The sequence below is a fragment of the Coregonus lavaretus genome (genome assembly GCF_964263955.1).
Source record: "Coregonus lavaretus genome assembly, chromosome: 34".
Classification (NCBI taxonomy): domain Eukaryota; kingdom Metazoa; phylum Chordata; class Actinopteri; order Salmoniformes; family Salmonidae; genus Coregonus; species Coregonus lavaretus.
Window position 1 is genome coordinate 22,753,187 of NC_140021.1, and position 21,596 is coordinate 22,774,782.

The 21,596-nt window shown below is 44.3% G+C and overlaps 1 protein-coding gene across 2 annotated transcripts in view; it reads right to left on the reverse strand.

The window, feature by feature from the left end:
- LOC311109447 (rho GTPase-activating protein 12-like) overlaps positions 1–21,004 on the reverse strand; it is an 86,804-nt gene extending 65,800 nt beyond the window's left edge. The window contains exons 1-2 of one of the 2 annotated variants that reach the window (XM_084152346.1): positions 20,783–21,004; positions 7,967–8,824 (exon numbers count right to left, since the gene is read on the reverse strand). In XM_084152346.1, the coding sequence (XP_084008472.1) occupies positions 7,967–8,779 (813 nt within the window). In that variant the 5' untranslated portion in view covers positions 8,780–8,824; positions 20,783–21,004. The remainder of the gene's footprint in view (positions 1–7,966; positions 8,825–20,782) is intronic. The other variant, XM_084152347.1, reaches the window with a different exon arrangement.
- Between the last annotated feature and the right edge of the window lie 592 nt (positions 21,005–21,596).

The window sequence follows — 21,596 nt, forward strand, 5'->3', positions numbered from 1 at the left end:
GAACGAATTCTCAGGGAAAAAGAAAGGCGGAGGTGTATGTTTCATGATTAATTACTCATGGTGTGATTGTGGTTACATACAGGAAATCAAGTCCTTTTCCCGATCTGGAATACCTCACTATCAAATGCCAACCACATTACCTCCTGAGAGAATTCTCTTCGGTCATCATCACGACCGTGTAAATTACCCCTTACGCAGACACCGCGATGACTCTCAAGGAACTACACTGGACTTTGTGCAAACTGGAAACTGCATATCCTGAGGCTGCATTTATTGTAGCTGGGGATTTTAATAAAGCAAATCTGTGGAAAACGCTACCGAAGTTTTTTCAAACACATCGCCTGCGGTACTCGCTCATCAAGAATTCTTGACCATTGCTACAAGGCCTTCCCCTGCCTTCCATTCGGCAAATCAGATCACGTGTTGGTCTGACCAATCGGAATATATGCTTCAAGATTGTTTTGACCACGCGGACCAGGATATGTTCCAGGTAGCCTCTGAGAATAACATTGACGTATACACTGACTCGGTGACGGAGTTCATCAGGAAGTGCATAGAGGATGTTGTTCCCACTGTGACGATTAGAACTTATCCAAACCAAAAACCGTGGATAGATGGCAGCATTCGCGCAAAACTGAAAGCGCGAACCACCGCATTTAACCATGGCAAGGTGACTGGGAACATGGACGAGTACAAACAGTCCAGCTATGCCTTCCGTAAGGCAATCAAACAAAGACGTACAAAGACAAAGTGGAGTCGTAATTCAACGGCTCAGACACAAGACGTATGGCGGCAGGTAGCTTAGTGGTTAAGAGCATTGTGCCAGTAACCGAAAGGTTGCTGGTTCTAATCCCTGAGCCGACTAGGTGAAAAATCGGTCGATGTGCCCTTGAGCAAGGCACTTAACCCTAATTGCTCCTGTAAGTCGCTCTGGATAAGAGCGTCTGCTAAATGACTAAAAATAAAAAATAAAGAAAGTAAGTAAGAGGCAGGGGCTCCAGACAATCATGGATTATAAAGGGAAAACCAGCCATGTCGTGGACACCGACACCTTGCTCCCGGACAAGCTAAACACCTTCTTCGCCCGCTTCAAGGAAAACACAGTGTCGCCGACACAGGTAATTGCCGCTCACGAGGACTGTGAGCTCTCGTTGTCTGTGGCCGACGTGAGTAAGACATTTAAGCGTGTTAACCCTTGCAAGGCTGCCGGCCCAGACGGAATCCCTAGCCAAGTCTTCAGAGCATGTGCAGACCAGCTGGCTGGAGTATTTACGGACATATTCAATCTCTCCCTATCCCAGTCTGTTGTCCCCACTTGCTTCAAGATGTCCACCATTGTTCCTGTACCCAAGAAAGCGAAGGTAACTGAACTAAATGACTATCGTCCCCCTCAACATGGGCCGGCATCAATGTGGAACGCTTTTGACAATTTGTAGTCCATGCCCTGACGAATTGAGGCTATTCTGAGGGCAAAAGGGGCTGCAACTAAATATTAGGAAGGTGTTCCTAATGTTTTGTAGACTCAGTGTAAATACTGTATTCTAGTCAAGGCTCATCCTATATAACTATTACTGTACACACCTTTTCTAAACTGTCCATAATGTCTATACACATCATAATATACATATATATTTATATTCCAGACTCGGGTGACATTGCTCGTTCTAAAATGTCTATATTTCTTAATTCCTTTTTATGAGGGGGCTGCGTGTATTGTTTTCTATAGGTATTAATGCACTGTTGGAGCTAGGAACATACGCATTTCGCTACACCCACGATAACATCTGGAAAATATGTGTACATGACCAATACAATTTGATTTGAAATCATAATGAAAGAAAAGTTATCTTGCAAATTCAGCAGGCTGTGGTGTGAAACGGGCTTTTAGAAGTGCCGTCTTTATTTTACTACTTATTGTTAATGCTGTCTTTGGTGTGCTTTGATGTGTTAATCAATGCACAAGCACCTTTTTTCTCACTCCTATCGATATTATTCATACAAAAGTGTTACATTGCGTGAAGTTTAAAATGCATTCTGTCATTGCTAAATGTGTAATGTGATACATTTTAACATTACAATTTTGATTTGATTAATATAATTTAATATTAAAAATCAGTCGTCTTCCTCAAATGAAGGGGATTATGATGTAATCTTTGCAAGAGGGAGGGAATCAGATTTCATTGGTCCTCAACTCACAGCTCAGACACTTCATTCAGGGTAAGTGGAGTTAGCCCTGAGTTAGCCTGCCCCGGAGTAGGTTCGTTCTGAAAGATTCGTTGCCATAGACATTTACCTGGCTGAACGGTGAGTCACTTTCGTATCAGCGGTTATGCCGAGTTGAACTCAGAGTTGACCAAAGTTACCTCGATAACTCCTCAAACGTGCTTTGTGGGATACCCCTCTGGGCTCTTTGTGTAATTCTGACCCAGGTTTCAGAGTACCCAAGAGGAAACAGCGAAAAAGAGGCAGGAGAGGGGGAGTCCTTGCAAGATTAAGGCGAAGGGAAAACCAGCCATCTCTTCCCTTCATTCTATTGGCCAATGTACGTGTATTGAAGGTACAGTCACTTGATAATTGCTATCAATGGGACTCTCGTAATTGCAATATTCTCTGCTTTTCTGAAACATGGCTATCTAACTCGATGGATTCTCCATTCACCGAGCGGACAGGACATTGAATTCAGGGAAATTGAGAGAGGTGTACAGCAAATGGTGTGCTGACTCTAGCGTCCTCCGTATCGGAGGCTATGCTACAGGACTGCTTTGCTAGAGCTGACTGGAATATGTTCCGGGACTCCGTCGATAGCATCGACGAGCTAACCAACTCGGTCACCAGCATCATTAATGAAGGTTCGCTACTTCCCCAATCAAATGGATTATCACCAATGTTGGCACTAAGCTAAAGGACAGGGCTATCGCACACAGGGCTATCGCAGCCAACCCCGATGCTACGACTGAGGATACGAACAAGTACAGGAAGTCCTGCTACGACCTCTGCAGAGCCATCAAACAAGCAAAAGGACAATATAGGAACAAGGTGGAATCCTATTACAGAGGCTCTGACGCCCGCTGCATGTGGCAGGGGCTACAGTCCATTACAGATTACAAAGGAAGACCCAACCGTGATCTGCCCAACAATGCCTCCCTACCAGACAAACTCAATGCATTTTATGCACACTTTGATAAAAACAACATAGAGCCATGCATGAGGGCCCCCGCGGACCCAGGGGACTGGGTGATCTCGCTCTCCGAGGCTGACGTGAATAAGGTTTTTAATCAGGTCAACACTCGCAAGGCAGCAGGGCCAGACGGTATTCCAGGGCGCGTTCTCAGAGAATGCACAGAACAGCTGGCAGGCATATTCATGGTCATTTTCAACCTCTCCCAGTCTGTAATCCCCACGTCTATTTTCAGGTCTCTCCAGAGATGTTCGATAGGGTTCAAGTCTGGGCTTTGGCTGGGCCACTCAAGGACATTCAGAGACTTGTCCCGAAGCCACTCCTGCGTTGTCTTGGCTGTGTGCTTAGGGCCATTGTCCTGTTGGAAGGTGAACCTTCACCACAGTCCGAGGTCCTGAGCGCTCTGGAGCAGGTTTTAATCAAGGACCTCTCTGTACTTTGCTCCGTTCATCTTTCCCTCGATCCTGACTAGTCTCCCAGTCCCTGCCTCTGAAAAACATCCCCACAACATGATGCTACCACCACCATGCTTCACTGTAGGGATGGTATTGGCCAGGTGATGAGCGGTGCCTGGTTTCCTCCAGACGTGACGCTTGGCATTCAGGCCAAAGGAATTCAATCTTGGTTTCATCAGACCAGAGAATCTTGTTTGTCATGGTCTGAGAGTCCTTTAGGTGCCTTTTGGCAAACTCCAAGCGGGCTGTCATGTGCCTTTTACTGAGCAGTGGCTTCCGTCTGGTCACTCTACCATAAAGGCCTGATTGGTGGAGTGCTGCAGAGATGGTTGTCCTTCTGGAAGGTTCTCCCATCTCCACAGAGGAACTCTGGAGCGCTGTCAGAGTGACCATTGGGTTCTTGGTCACCTCCATGCTAACTTACTTCGTGTTCTTCTTATTTATAATTTGTGTGTTTTTGTTCTACTTTATTTTATAGTACTAATATTGATTACTGCACTGTTGGGAAAGAGCTTACAAGAAAGGCATTTCACTGTACTTGAAACAACCATGTCTGTGTCTGTCTGGCCTTCGGTCTGAGAAATGCACCCTTTTCCCTATGTAGTGCACCCATATTGTTCTGGTCAAAAGCAGTGCACTACATACAGTATGTACGCTGTGTTAATCTGATCTGGGTGCATCCCTGGGATCCCTGGGAATAGGGTGCCACTTGGGATGCACCCAGATCAGATGAGAGTGCCGCTAGCAGATTAACACAGCATACATAAGGGCAGACGGGAATTTATAGATCTGACCTTGGGTCAGCTCACACCAGCTGTTCCTTTTCCACAGATTTACTCCTGTATACAGTTTTATTCAAGTTATGTCATATACGCTATTTGTGGTCCTGAGCAAAGCCTGGAAGTCGAGGATATACGGTAGACAACAAAGTGGTGGTGCCCTTTCCCATTGGAGTCGCTGTCATAAAGACATGCGATATGTGGTTATTTTCAGGGTTGATAGACATGCTTCTAAATATAGTCCATTTACTATCCCTGCATTAGATACGCATGGTGGTGCACATGGCAGGGGTATGGCTTCTATAGTAGAGGAGCGGTTCCCAAATGTATTTACTCAGGGCCCCCCTTTTCCCATTCACAACATGGGACTCCTCAACATAAGAAGGTCAAGGATATCCCTATGTGCATCAGAGTCGTGTCTTCCTCTGGCATTTGACCACTTGTTTCTAGCCTAAAGCATCGCAGAGTTATGCGTAGTTATAAATCGATTTATACAATCACGAATTTGTGAACCAAAGAGCATCTTGCAGAATAGTCCAATCAAGAAAGCCGGGCTACAGAGTAAGATAGTGGTCACATTTAGCCATTGTACGACATACATATGCTCACACCTCTCAGAGATTGTTTTGTCTGATGGGCAGAAAAGCGTGGGGGTTGTCTTGGGCAGAGCAAGGCAAGCAGCCAACAAGTTCCGCTGCCTGGCTGGCACCAGAAGGCAAAGCCACAGAAACAACAGAGCCATGAAGCAATGTCTACCTCATTCTCTCTCTACTCAATGACGCATTGCTGAGAGAGAGGAGAGGACAGACAGACAGACAGACAGACAGACACAGACAGACACAGACAGACAGACAGACAGACAGACAGACAGACAGACAGACAGACAGACAGACAGACAGACAGACAGACAGACAGAGAGACAGAGAGAGAGAGAGAGAGAGAGAGAGAGAGAGAGAGAGAGAGAGAGAGAGAGAGAGAGAGAGAGAGAGAGAGAGAGAGAGACAGAATGACTCATCTCACAGACCCAGAGAGAACGGAAAGGAGATATCTAGTCAGTTGCACAACTGAATGCATTCAACCGAATTTAACATTTAATCCCTCTGAACCAACCCCAACCCCTCTGCCTTAATCGACGTCATCGGCGCCCGGGGAGCAGTTGTTGTTGGGGGTCAACTGCCTTGCTCAAGGGCAGAACGGCAGATTTTTCAAAATTGCCGCTAGGCTGTCTACGCTCTTAACCGCTAGGCTGTCTACAGATAGTGATATATCATGTTTATTGGGTCTCGTATATGATACACAGGGTGCTACAAAAATAACCTACAAACCCGAGTATGGATAAGTGAAAAATAACAAGCTTTAAAAATGGTACAGCTTGGCCGCAGTACAGGGTGGCTCACATCATGTCCTTTAAAGAACTCAAATACCACTCCATACGGATGCCAGTCTAGGGTCTTGAGAGGTAAGGAAAGAGGTTTATTTTGACAATCCTTTAAGAGCAAAGGAGCTGTGCTTTTAGAAGAGCAAGGAGGGGGTCGGGGGTTGTTGGGGGAATCTAAATGGGATTCAGAGGTGACATTGCCAACGAACCCATCGAACCCATCGAACCCAAGCTGTGTATCAGTCAGAGAAAAGTGGGCCACCCCATCCTATAGCTACTACTGGCCTGACAGAGCCCTACAGAGAAGGGAATTAGGGTAGGGAGAATATGGTAACACACAGAGGTTTACTATCATTCACTGATCTGAACAAATCAATTAGGCTAGGGAGACGAGCTGGCGCTGGCACAGGCTCAGGCACTGGCTCGCTTGTCACTGACAAATCCTCACACACATTCCCTGATTCTCTCTCCCATGGAGGGAAAAGGATAAAGGCAAGGGGGGGGGGGGGGGCGGGGGGCGGAAGAAGGAGAAAAGAGGAAGAGAGGCATCTGTCTCAGCTCAAAGTGATTTGCTTAGCACACACCTCTTTCCTGTAACCCTGCAATGACACAGGAATTGAAAGTGTTGGTTGGTTGGCTGCACTGCAGGGCCAATCACCTGCATGGCAACTGGCCACAAAGTGACATGGAGTGGGTTTCACCTGACCAGACAGTGACCAAGCTCTGCGGTTAACTAGCAGAGCCAAATCTGCCGTGGGGTAGGCACACGCTCAGTTGCCACTACATTCTGTCAAAAATAATTACGACAAAAACCCCTTGATGCACAAGTAACATGTAAATGTGTATGATTATGGTCACCAATTTGACAAGCATGAAATTCATTCTGGTGAATTAGACACAGAACATAATTTTGCATGCAGCTGGTTGGGATTTCATCATTGTTTTACACATATTCTAATTTTAACAAAAAAACATTCAATCTTGTTGTCATGGTCTGTTGCATTGGTTCCGTTCTCTCTCTCCTCTAACCCTAAGCACATGGCTCTCACTCTTTGCATACACACACACAGGTCCCCACGGCCAGCGGGGCGACAGAGCAGAGCCGACTGATCCTCAGCTGATATTACCTAGTTTCTATTCAAGCCCAGTCCCTCTCTTTGTTCCTCAGATGCCTTCTGCCTCCTTCTCGACAAAGAACCTTCATATAATCTACCCTTGGCCTGAATTTAGAAAGAACCCACAAAATGCTACACAATCCATCTGCACCTTCTGTAGACCACCACCTCCTTCACAGGAGGGACTCCTCTTGTCATTTTATTCACAGGTTCATTCATTTACACCTCAGACAGAGACAGACAGGATGATCCGGGCCCCTCCTGATGATATTGGGGGAGTCCTACATGATCAACCTCGGTGCAGTGAGGTCTGTGAGTCACACACATGCTGTTCCTGAGGCGGACACACAACTGAGACTCCCATAGCCCTCTGCTCTAGACTTGGAGGCTCCCAGAGCCATTCTACCCTCTTGCTGAGAGAAAGACCTGTTGGTACTAAGGAATGTTTAGGCTCCAAACTCATCAGCACTATATTCCACTGTTGAGGTTTACCTCTCAAAACTGACCTCATCAGCAACTACATCCAAAACCAGACACCTGCTTGATGGACCAGCATATCACTCCAGTATATCTCCCTGTGTCGGTCCTACAACCACACTCAATTACAGGACCCTCAGATTTAACAGTGGTGCTATGAACACCCCATTTAGTCTTTAACGGCCCAAAACGCTTTATTAATAAGCACCTGCAGCAACTGTTGCTGCTCTTGTCAGATCTGGCAAATGAGGCCAAAAGTATTCAAGGCAATGGGGTGGAATAAAACAGCGTTCTCCATGAGGGCTGATGAATGAAGGCAGCTCTGCAGGAGACAGTGGAGGAGAGACGCTCAATCAATCAACGTCTAACCTGACACTATCTGACAGGAGGGAGAGCGAGAGAGAGAGAGAGAGGGGGGAGAGGGATGGGAAGGACACTCATCAGCTAATGTCTTCAAGCTAGCTAGGGACATGGATGAAAAAGAGAGCCAGGGAGAAAAGAGGATGATGGATAGAGAAAGGGTTGTAATAATCATGGGTGTGTCGGTTCCCATTTAACCACAGCAGCATCATACCGTCTCTTACCTGCATGTGTTCAGTAGAGCTGCTACTTAGGTCATCTCCAGACTCCGAGTCGTTCCGAAGCGTCTCCGACCCCTCCCCCGGGGAGTCGCCAGAAGAGGAGGGGGTCCGGTCTGAATCATGACTCCCCTGGTGGTTGTTATGGTGGTTGTAAGGGGCCCTGGGGGGCGGAGAGTCCGCCCGCATCCGTGGTAACGTGGAGTTGTTGCTGTGGTGATGGTTATTGTTGTTGTGTAGGAGCACCAGCTCGGCTACGCCAGGGGGCTTGCTGTGCCGTGGGCTGCCTGGGTTCTGGTTGGCGTCCTTGGGCAGACCGGGCGGGGTGACGTGCCCCGGAAAGGGAGACTGCATGGAGGAGGGCGACGGACGCCCAAAACTAGACATCTCCTGAGGCGGCCTGTTGTTGAGGTTCTCATTGGACGCTCTACAGATATCCAGAACTGTAGGCTTCACACGGACCGCCCCACTCATCCCACCGATCCCGCCCGACACGAGAGGCTTCTGAGGGGGCATGAGCGCCCGGCGCACTTCCTTGACGTACTGTGCTGGGACATAGAAGGCTTTCATCCCCTCCTCCTTCCTCACCTGCCACCAGTCCTCGTTGGTCTTCCTGACCAGCATGTAGCACTCCCCCTGCCTGATGGAGATCATCTTATCCTTGGCCGTGTACTCATAGTCGTACTCCACCTCCACGTACACCTGGCCCGGGGCGATGATGGGCAGATCCACCCCGCCGCCATGCCCGTCTCTGTCAGCCATGATGGTGTTGACCCCTTCTGACCTCGTTGACCTTTGACCTCTATTGGTGCTCAGCATTGGAGGGCTGGGGGGATCCACATCTCTCACTGGGGATCAGCTAGACTGCAAGGAGAAGAAAAGAGGGAAAGGGGAAGGTTTCATTTTTGACTGCATTATTTATCGGTTTTATGCTAAACCAAGGCCAATTGCCCTCTGGGACAAATCAAGTTAAAACTTGAACCTACTAAAGACTATTATTGTTCTCCAAGGTTGGTACCTTCTTTCATCACAGGCTAAGGCCTTAATTTCTACCCCCTATCCCATTCCAACAAACCTGACCCTGCATAAAGACAGTATTTTTAAGGCACTCACTCACTAACAGACACTACTACTCACCACAACAACACTCGCCTTTAAATCCTACTTTATTATGGACATCATTCCACAAGTCTCTCTCAGACAACACTAGCATGTCACAAGCTATTTCCAGATATGTCAGTAAGTGAAGATCATCCAGTTGCCAATTCACTCATTTTCAAAAAGAACTTTAAACCCACAGAAACAGAAACAGATGGTTGCGGTTACAGATATGACTGGATAGGAAATCCACAGCGGAAACCTCAACTAACCTCAGAAGAACACAGGTGAGGCCAGCCTGACCCCAATCACCTGAACCCACACACATACAGAGCCTTCTAGTGATCAGATGACAATGGCAGCGAGAGAGAGAAACACTGTCCTAAATATAGCCTGAAATGGCCAGAGTTACATATAGTATTACTCATATAGGTTTACTAGAAATATACCCAAAACCGTAGCCTACTGGAACCGCATCCTTATTTGGAATATTTAAGGCTCTGACTGAGGCTAGCTATTTCCTTCGGTTTCTCAGATGACACAAAATCCCTTTCTTCATTCACATTTTACTGCATCTAGTGACAGCCAAGTCCCTCTAGTGTTTCCTCCCCTTGTATTTTGACTGGGAACTGGGACTGGGTCTTCCTCCGGTTTGGAAGCACTGTCAGTGATCTACAGTATCTGACATGGAATATCCCCTGACATATCACCTATAAATACCCATCAACATCAACGCAAGGTTCAGGGGCTCCCCTGCCAGAGTAGCTTCCATCCATGACTCCCTCGTGTCAGATTATCTTTCTGCTCCTTTAAATAGCATCCGCTGCAGTCTGTCTGACATCCTGAAAAAGAGGCAGGAAAAAGCAGGTGCTTTTCTGAGGCGTGAGTCTGTGCTGTATTTATATAGAGGATGGTCCCTCGTATGTAAAGGGGTAAGAACGCAAACATTCAGCCACTGTGGCAGAGTGGACACACACAACAGCCTCCCACCAAGAATAGATATCTGGTACTTACAGTGGTCTGGGAGTGAGTGGGAGTGACAGAGAATAGGCTATACCACAGAGCAGTGAGTGTACACCAATCAGGATGATCTACTACAGGGCAATTCCACGGTAACGGAATACGCTTTGACTCAATCCAGACTATGCACAGGACTATGCACAGGACCTCAGCCCCCCGAGCTACAGCCTGTTCTGCCTGCAGCTATAGAACCCTGACCTGTTCCCCGGACGTGCTACCTTGTCCCGGACCTGCTGTTTTCGACCCTCTCTCTCCTTCTCTCTTTCCCCCCTCCCTCTCTCTACTGCACCTGCTGTTTTGACCTCTGAATGCTCGGCTATGAAAAGCCAACTGACCTGTTGCACCCTCTACAACCACTGTGATTATTATTTGACCCTGCTGGTCATCTATGAACGTTTGAACATCTTGAAGAACGATCTGGCCTCAATGGCCATGTACTCTTATCTCCACCCTGCACAGCCAAAAGAGGACTGGCCACCCCTCAGAGCCTGGTTCCTCTCTAGGTTTCTTCCTCAGTTCCTGCCTTTCTAGGGAGTTTTTCCTAGCCACCGTGCTTCTACATCTGCATTGCTTGCTCTTTGGGGTTTTAGGCTGGGTTTCTGTATAAGCACTGCTGATGTAAAAAGGGCTTTATAAATCAATTTGATTGATTGAAATGTTATTGATTTTGTACACTCAGTGTATATTCCGGACTCCAACATTGTTCGTTTTAATATTTCTATATTTCTTAATTCCTTTCTTAAAATGTTTGGGATTTGAGTGTATTGTTTTGTATTGTTAGGTATTACTGCACTGTTTGAGCTAGGAACATAAGCATTTTGCTACACCCGCGATAACATCTGCGAAAATATGTGTACATGACCAATAACATTTAATTTTATTTGAAAAGGAGTGAGTGGCGCAGTGGTCTAAGGCACTGCATCGCAGTGCTAGCTGTGCCACTAGAGATCCTGGTTCGAGTCCAGGCTCTGTCGCAGCCGGCCGCGACCGGGAGACCCATGGGCGGCGCACAATTGGTCCAGCGTCGTCCAATGTAGGGGAGGGTTTGGCCGGCAGGGATGTGGGTTCGTTTCCCACGGGGGGCCAGTATGAAAAAAACTAAAGACAAAAAACATGGATGCATTCATTAACTGTAAGTTGCTCTGGATAAGAGCGTCTGCTAAATGACGTAAATGTAAAATGTACTTTTAACAATTTCCACTGAACATTTTACAAAAAATAATTTTGTGGAAGAACTGTGCAGACGCAAACTTTGTTACCGGAATTACGGTAAAATCTCCCTCAGGTTTTTATGTGACCACGTTTTCCATAAATAATGGGGTGTCAGCTATGACATGGCACCTTGAGTTTGAAAAAATCTATTTTGGTTATTGAACTACAGTAAGTTAAATGGATTTACACCCAGTAACATAATTACGTTAACAGTCCCTGATCTGTACTACACAGAACTGCATAATTATGGATATGAATGTCATTCTCCTCATCATGTTTCACAAGTTTGGACATCACAGTGCAACACAGCAGACACAGTAGAGTTGAGTAAAGTAGATGGGGAGGCAGGTAGCTTGGTGGTTAAGAGCGTTGTGCCAGTAACCGAAAGGTCGCTGGTTCTAATCCCAGAGCCGACTAGGTGAAAAATCTGTCGATGTGCCCTTGAGCAAGGCACTTAACCCTAATTGCTCCTGTAAGTCGCTCTGGATAAGAGCGTCTGCTAAATGACTAAAATGTAAAATGTAATTATAGTACAGTACAATATACTCTACTTTTCTGTACTATTGTACTGTACTCTAATCACTGTACTGTAATGTACTGTACTCAGTAGTGTACTGTACTGTCCAAACTTGTGAAACACACTGTACGTCTATGATAGTAAAGGGTCTGGAAAAGTAATAGGTCAGTTTGGTGCCCCAGCTGCCATTGAATAATAAAGGCTTAGACATAGAGGAGGGGTCATAGTGATTTGCATTAGCAATAGACATATACAGTGAGGGAAAAAAGTATTTGATCCCCTGCTGATTTTGTACGTTTGGCCCACTGACAAAGAAATGATCAGTCTATAATTTTTATGGTAGGTTTATTTGAACAGTGAGAGACAGAAAACATCAAAAACATCCAGAAAAACGCATGTCAAAAATGTTATAAATTGATTTGCATTTTAATGAGGGAAATACGTATTTGACCCCCTCGCAATCAGAAAGATTTCTGGCTCCCAGGTGTCTTTTATACAGGTAACGAGCTGAGATTAGGAACACACTCTTAAAGGGAGTGCTCCTAATCTCAGTTTGTTACCTGTATAAAAAACCTGGTGGCCAACTACAAGAAATGTCTGACCTCTGTGATTGCCAACAAGGGTTTTGCCACCAAGTACTAAGTCATGTTTTGTTTTTCTGGATTTTGTTGTTGTTATTCTGTCTCTCACTGTTCAAATAAATCTACCATTAAAATTATAGACTGATCATGTCTTTGTCAGTGGGCAAACGTACAAAATCAGCAGGGGATCAAATACTTTTTTCCCCTCACTGTAGCAGTAGACCACAATGATTTGTCATTCCCAACATATACAAATATGCCTCTGTGTGTTTCATTTGTAAGCTCAAATGGACAGTGAGCAGTGATGTCCAACAGGCCTTCAAAAAACAAAATACTTCTCTGACTTATCATAGAATATGGGGTCATCCTGCAGGTGGTTTCTGAAACTAATTAAATATTTGTAAGAATCAATTGAGTCTAAGTTAGGGAAGGTTTCCTCCCAAGGTCAAGAGAGAAAGACCTGTTGTACACTCCAGCCACTAACAAGCTACTTGTATCTGTGGTCTCATGTCAACAAAACTGATGTAATGGTTAAGTTCGTCACCTGGAAGCTTAGCCATATATGGTCTACCGGTTTATTGAAACTCTAAACTCAAGCTGTTGAGAGGTGATATTAACTGGAGAGAGAAGAGAGACAGTAGGGTTGGGCGGTATCCAGATCTTCATTCCGTCATACAGTTTCTGTACCATACCGGGGTATACAGTATTACCGAATGTGCACACAAGGGGCACTATTTCTAATAAAAAAAATATTTGTATTTTATTATACGCACAAAACAATTTAGGCAACAGGGTTTGCTGTAACCAAAAGCTTGATCTTGACATCTAGCCACTTAGCTACAAGTTAGCAAACCAAATGCATAGCTGGAGCCCTGAGCTGGATATAATTTATTTGACACATCTTAGATTTCTTATAATTATACTTAACTTCTAGTTATAAGCAGTGGCATAGCACGCAGCTACGCACACCCGCAACCCCCGCAATGACCAATTTGGTAACGGAACACGAGTTTAAATTACTTACTAATTCAAAAACAAAATGTATATCAGTAAAATCACTATAACTAATTGGTAGGTCAGGGCTCGATATTAAAATCGTTGGACAAGCAGATTTTACATTTAAGTTGTCTGAATGGACAAGCATATATTTTTTTATCCCTGGTTCATTGAATGAGGGAATTATTTTATAAAGACATAAAAAGTATTTGGCTCTAATTGTAATGTTTCAGGGTGGTCAACCATCCTCCTGGAGAGTCCACGAGAGCTACTGGGGATGCAGGCTTTTGCTCCAGCCCTGCTTCAGTTCGGCTGGCTAGCCGAAGTCGGCTAGGCGAACCGAACGAGTGTGCTCACACACTCCCTTAAATGACCTTCACTTGAAAAATGAGAAAAAAGCAGCAATAGTACTTTTTGTCCGTTTTGAGACGCCGTAGCCAGTATACACATCCTCAAAATAGTCCGAATTAATCTAAGATAACTCAAAAAATTGGTTATTAATGTTGACGTCTTTGCAGAGGAGATCTTTCCTACTTACAAAGCATGTAGAGGTCTGTAATTTTTATCATAGCTACACTTCAACTGTGAGAGACGGAATCTAAAACAAAAATCCAGAAAATAACATTGTATGATTTAAAAAAAAAAAAATGCATTTTATTGCATGACATAAGTATTTGATCACCTACCAACCAGTAAGAATTCCGGCTCTCACAGACCTGTTAGTTTTTCTTTAAGAAGCCCTCCTGTTCTCCACTCATTACCTGTATTAACTGCACCTGTCTGAACTCGTTACCTGTATAAAAGACACCTGTCCACACACTCAATCAAACAGACTCCAACCTCTCCACAATGGCCAAGACCAGAGAGCTGTGTAAGGACATCAGGGATACAATTGTAGACCTGCACAAGGCTGGGATGGGCTACAGGACAATAGGCAAGCAGCTTGGTGAGAAGGCAACAACTGTTGGCGCAATTATTAGAAAATGGAAGAAGTTCAAGATGACGGTCAATCATCCTCGGTCTGGGGCTCCATGCAAGATCTCACCTCGTGGGGCATCAATGATCATGAGGAAGGTGAGGGATCAGCCCAGAACTACACGGCAGGACCTGGTCAATGACCTGAAGAGAGCTGGGACCACAGTCTCAAAGAAAACCATTAGTAACACACTACGCCGTCATGGATTAAAATCCTGCAGCGCACGCAAGGTCCCCCTGCTCAAGCCAGCGCATGTCCAGGCCCGTCTGAAGTTTGCCAATGACCATCTGGATGATCCAGAGGAGGAATGGGAGAAGGTCATGTGGTCTGATGAGACAAAAATATAGCTTTTTGGTCTAAACTCCACTCGCCGTGTTTGGAGGAAGAAGAAGGATGAGTACAACCCCAAGAACACCATCCCAACCGTGAAGCATGGAGATGGAAACATCATTCTTTGGGGATGCTTTTCTGCAAAGGGGACAGGACGACTGCACCGTATTGAGGGGAGGATGGATGGGGCCATGTATCGCAAGATCTTGGCCAACAACCTCCTTCCCTCAGTAAGAGCATTGAAGATGGGTCGTGGCTGGGTCTTCCAGCATGACAACGACCCGAAACACACAGCCAGGGCAACTAAGGAGTGGCTCCGTAAGAAGCATCTCAAGGTCCTGGAGTGGCCTAGCCAGTCTCCAGACCTGAACCCAATAGAAAATCTTTGGAGGGAGCTGAAAGTCCGTATTGCCCAGCGACAGCCCCGAAACCTGAAGGATCTGGAGAAGGTCTGTATGGAGGAGTGGGCCAAAATCCCTGCTGCAGTGTGTGCAAACCTGGTCAAGACCTGCAGGAAACGCATGATCTCTGTAATTGCAAACAAAGGTTTCTGTACCAAATATTAAGTTATGCTTTTCTGATGTATCAAATACTTATGTCATGCAATGAAATGCAAATTAATTACTTAAAAATCATACAATGTGATTTTCTGGATTTTTGTTTTAGATTCCGTCTCTCACAGCTGAAGTGTACCTATGATAAAAATTACAGACCTCTACATGCTTTGTAAGTAGGAAAACCTGCAAAATCGGCAGTGTATGTAATACTTGTTCTCCCCACTGTATGCACAAACTGTTCCGGCTGGGAAGCATGCGGACGCCTTAAGTGTATGTGTACTTCTGTCACACGTACTCTCGTGTCACACACAGGAACCAGAGCTCTCCCTCTTCAGCTTACACTACCCAGCACATCTAGGGGTGTGAAGAGGGGAGCCTGACTGACTCACTGACAGACACATACGGTGTAAAGAGGTGGGACTGGAGACATATTACAGATAAGCGCAACACGAGTGGTGCTGCATACCCACAGCAATCACTCCCTAACAGGCTCACATAGCTTTTCATCATGCCACCATCTCCTAAGATGGATGAATCATTTTGTTTGGGCATTCTGTAGCCTCGTCCCATACGGTACGCATTGTAGACAACTTGTATATTGTTCCTTGTAATGTATTGCATGATATACAGTAAGTGTTGGTTAGAGTAGACAGAGAATGGGACGAGGCATTATGTTTCTACGATAAAGGACAAAGTGTTGGTAAGTGACTGACAACTTCGCCACCACACGGTGACACATTGTCTGTATGATATGACCGTATATAATACTCCTTTGTACTATGTGCAGAATGGAGCACCATCTGTTGAGTCTCCCAGTGGCTTCTTCCTTCACACCCTTACAAGGACCTTGTGTCGGGCGTACTTCTCCTCAGCTTCCTTCCAGGGAGTTACACATACAGTTGAAGTCGGAAGTTTACATATACCTTAGCCAAATACATTTGAACTCAGTTTTTCACAATTCATGACATTTAATCCTAGTAAAAATGCCCCGTTTTAGGATCACCACTTTATTTTAAGAATGTGAAATGTCAGAATAATAGTAGAGAGAATGATTTATTTCAGCTTTTATTTATTTCATCACATTCCCAGTGGGTCAGAAGTTTATATACACTCAATTAGTATTTGGTAGCGTTGCCTTTAAATTGTTTAACTTGGGTCAAACGTTTCAGATAGCCTTCCACAAGCTTCCCACAATACGTTGGGTGAATTTTGGCCCATTCCTCCTGACAGAGCTGGTATAACTGAGTCAGGTTTGTAGGCCTCCTTGCTTGCACACGCTTTTTCAGTTCTGCCCACAAATGTTCTATAGGATTGAGGTCAGGGCTTGTGATGGCCACTCTAATACCATGACTTTGTTGTCCTTAAGCCATTTTGCCACAACTTTGGAAGTATGCTTGGGGTCATTGTCCATTTGGAAGACCCATTTGCAACCAAGCTCTAACTTCCTGACTGATGTCTTGAGATAATAATAATAATAATAATATGCCATTTAGCAGACGCTTTTATCCAAAGCGACTTACAGTCATGCGTGCATAAATTTTTTGTGTATGGGTGGTCCCGGGGATCGAACCCACTACCTTGGCGTTACAAGCGCCGTGCTCTACCAGCTGAGCTACAGACATAACGATGGTCATTATGGCCAAACAGTTCTATTTTTGTTTCATCAGACCAGAGGACATTTCTCCAAAAAGTAAGATCTTTGTCCCCATGTGCAGTTGCAAACCGTAGTCTGGCTTTTTTATGGCAGTTTTGGAGCAGTGGCTTCTTCCTTGCTAAGCGGCCTTTCAGGTTATGTCGATATAGGACTCGTTTTACTGTGGATATAGATACTTTTGTACCTGTTTCCTCCAGCATCTTCACAAGGTCCTTTGCTGCTGTTCTGGGATTTATTTGCACTTTTCGCACCAAAGTACGTTCATCTCTAGGAGACAGAACGCGTCTCCTTCCTGAGCGGTATGATGGCTGCGTGGTCCCATGGTGTTTATACTTGCAAACTTTTGTTTGTACAGATGAACGTGGTACCTTCAGGCGTTTGGAAATTGCTCCCAAGAATGAACCAGACTTGTGGAGGTCTACAATTTTTCTTCTGAGGTCTTGGCTGATTTCCCCATGATGTCAAGCAAAGAGGCACTGAGTTTGAAGGTAGTCCTTGAAATATATCCACAGGTACACCTCCAATTGACTCAAATGATGTCAATTAGCCTATCAGAAGCTTCTAAAGCCATGACATCATTTTCTGGAATTTTCCAAGTTGTTTAAAGGCACAGTCAACTTAGTGTATGTCAACTTCTGACCCCACTGGAATTGTGATACAGTGAATTATAAGTGAAATAATCTGTCTGTAAACAATTGTTGGAAAAATTACTTGTCTCATGCACAAAGTAGATGTCCTAACCGACTTGCCAAAAGTATAGTTTGTTAACAAGAAATTTGTGGAGTGGTTGAAAAACGAGTTTTAATGACTCCAACCTAAGTGTATGTAAACTTCCGACTTCAACTGTAGGCTCCTATTCCCCAAGGAGGCAGTGTCAAGATATCTAAAGACCTTGTGAATGTTAATATTATGTTTATAACTAATCTATAGTTGTAACAAAAGGTTGCAAAAATGTTGTTCTCAGTAATATTCCTAGTCTGAGATTTCCATGGTATTTGGTATTTTATTAGGATCCCCATTAGCTGTTGCAAAAGCAGCAGCTACTCTTCCTGGGGTTGACACAAAACATGAAATACAGAACATTAATAGACAAGAACAGCTCAAGGACAGAACTACATAAAACAATTTTAAAGGCACACGTAGCCTACATATCAATTCATACACACAAACTATCTAGGTCACATAGAGAAGAGGCGTTATCTGTTTTTTGAAACAAGGTTTGCTGTTTATTTGAGCAATATGAGATGGAACTGAGTTCCATGCAATAATGGCTCTATATAATACTGTATGCTTTCTTGAATTTGTTCTGGATTTGGGGACTGTGAAAAGACCCCTGGTGGCATGTCTGGTGGGGTAAGTGTGTGTGTCAGAGCTGTGTGTAAGTTGACTATGCAAACAATTAGGGATTTTCAACACATTAATGTTTCTTATAAAAACTCAATTGGCAACTCAATTGAACCAATGGATGACTTCAATGGAAGAGGGGTCAATCAAACCCACAACAAACCTCAAAACCCAGATAAGAAAACTCTGGTGATAGAGCCACAGCATTACTTCCGACACATAAATCACCCCATTCTAAACTACAGCTAACTGTAAATACGTCCGACTTCTGAGAAACAATCAAACTGACAGCTTGAGTAACAGTGTTTTTGAAGGCTTTAACCTACTGACTCCCCTCTCTCTGTCTGCATCCCAAATAGCACCCTATTTACCCTATGGGCCCTGGTCAAAAGTAGTGCAGTATACAGGGAATAGGGTGCAATTTGGGACACAACCTCCGACTGATGTGTCGTTAATTTCTGTGGCAGGCTGCCTGGTTGTGAACCAAGGAAATAAAATCCATCTCAGATAAACTCTCTGCTCTAAGAAGAACAAAATACAGTCAGTCCTCAAGCAATAGGCACTGAGCCAACTTGTTGCTCTGTTATTGATCAAAATCAAAACGTGGCAGACAAGTAAAAATGCCTTTCAAAATGGCAATGGCTCACCTTTGGGAGGTCTCACCCTATTGAATGAGCTCCAAAATACTAGGCTACTTGTTGATTACCCTCTTTTATACCGCATATAATAGGGAATTATTCATGCTTATCTTGATGTTCAGTTCACCTGTAGGCTATGCACCAATAAGATATATATGCGCCCCATGATAAGATCTAAAGCAGGGGTGTCAAACATATGGCCCATGGGGCATACATTCATACAGTTTATTGACTGTGTCCAGAGCTCGCTAATAATCACCGAAATGAATGCTAGACAGTCAGGGAGAATCGAAAATTCGAAAAACGATGGCTAAAATACAATTGTTCCAAATTTTGAAGGGGATGGAAAAAATAACCCGTTTTCAGTGCAGCCCTCCGGACCTCGTTGAAGAGTGAATGCGGCCCCAGGGGCAAAATTTGTTTGACACCCCTGATCTAAAGCATCTGCTTATTGTGATGATCTCTCCATACATCCACAGCCACACACTAAATGGATTACTGAAAATTATTATGTAGAAAAATATGTCCTATTATTAGAAAGAAAAAAATCTGCAAACTGGGGGACCCCTCCTAAGGTCTGACGATGATGGGTGGATTATCATTATGTAAGTAACATTAACTATGCTTTTATTTTCACACATCTGCGCATCGCTGGCCACGCAAGCACCAAAACACAGATTCTACATGCCTTTGTCGCAGTGGTTCTATTGGAAACAGAATAACATATGTCACCAAGGCTGTGCGGTAGCCAACAACATGTGCATATATGCCTACTGCTGTTCAAATGTTATCAATTTTAGTTGTAAATTCGTGTGTGAATGGGGATAAGTAATGGTGCAAAGAAGCATTCCATTCAACAACTTTGCAAGGCAAAAACATGGATTAAATATCTGAGTTTTCGCTGGTTTTTGTAGAACCACCTGCAACCGGAAACGGACATTTCACCGAATCAAAAACGAAGAAATAATGTATCGCCAAGAAAAAAAGGTTAGTTGAAAAATCTATGGCGGTGGTTTGTAATGGGCTTTCCTGTAATGCCCAGTAATGGACACCAAAAAGCATGTAACTAGGCTCTAGCAGACCTGCTCTGATTTAGAGCCAAGGCAAGGTCCTGGGTACTTTTCAGCTTGCATTTACATAACAATGGCTAACTGTGAACTTTAACACCGTCTCACAAAGCAACAGTCTTGAATGATGCAGGTTGTTGATTCTGCTCGCCACAAGTCTTTTTATCCATCACTCCTGATGGAAACAATAACGCTAGAGCTAAAATTAACATAAAACACTGGCGACCCGCTGGTGTGGGGGTAAGTCTAGATGGAAAAGCACCATTGAAATACAACAAAAGGAGTTTAATCCATATTCAATGTCAACAAAAGACCCCGAAACCACAAAAGTCTGGCAAGTGCCATTAACGTTAGTAGTGGTGCAGGCAAAGCTGAGGAAAAATGATCCCTTAATGAAACATTTTGGACACAGATGTGATTAATATCGAACTATTAGACGTGTTAGGAATAATTTGCCTACCAATTGCAGGCTACCTATGCTAAGAAACCAATGCGTTGTACAAAAATGCAGCCAATGTATCACGTGAAAACCACGTACAACCAAAACAATATTGGCACCCCAATATCACCCAGAGACAAAACAATCCCCCGCCTCCTTTGCCATGATTGTGTGCGTTGTAGCGTAAATATCACAGAGCTCACGTTTATAGATATAGTTATATGTTACTACACCACAACAACAGTAGGTTCTAATGCAGCCCTCTGTAAAGGAATTCGAGGTCGAAGAATCAAAAGTAGCCAGTCGTTTTGCAACAATGCATTACAACAAGGTAACTCTGGAAGTAACCAATAGCTATCCGCGGTCTTGCGATGAATGATGTAGCCTACACACCTTGTTAACGGTATCTTCTTTCTCTTCAAAGAATAAGCTGGCGAACGGCGGTTGTTTTCAGCGGAACTTTTCCTCCAGATATATCATTGGTCTAAACTGCTCCTAGATAGTATGCGACTCGAGTACGCTAACTCTGTATTCAGTATTCACAATCCCCCGCCTCGTTTTCACTCTGCGGTGGTGCTATCGCTTGTGAGCGTTGGGTTGGTCGGTTCTCCCACCCTGCCAGTCTGTTTGTCTGCCAACTATGATGGACGATAGGCTTCCTGGCATGCCCTCTCGTGGTCAATAGTCAGTGGGTATAGGCTACCACTGGCTTTCTTTGAAAGCTGTTCTACCAGTCTTAATTTTGAAAATATGTTATTTGTTCCGAATTACAGTTTAATTTGTAACAAATGTGGTTTATTGGTTTAGCCTATAGGCTACTATATCCCATGTGTAACGTGATGGGGTTGATATGGGTATCTTTTAGTTGCAATGATAATCTGACAATTCAAATACCGGTGATGATGATACAAATACCAATTCAAATCACCGGTCTGGTGATCATCAAGACTGAGCTCCATAAAGAAAGAGCTCATAATTTACCGTCTCGGTTTCTTGAGGCACCATCGGTTACCATCTCAAACCAAATCTGTGACAGACTATTCAAGACGGCCCCACAATGATCTAATTATTTAATAATAGATTATGGGGGATTTGGAGTTGCCACATTAGGATTTGCCAAATTATCCTCACCAAAAATAAATCACTATTCTTTGTAAGAAAAGCCAGTCCTGGCAAAGCTAAGTAAAACAATTACTGAAACCATATC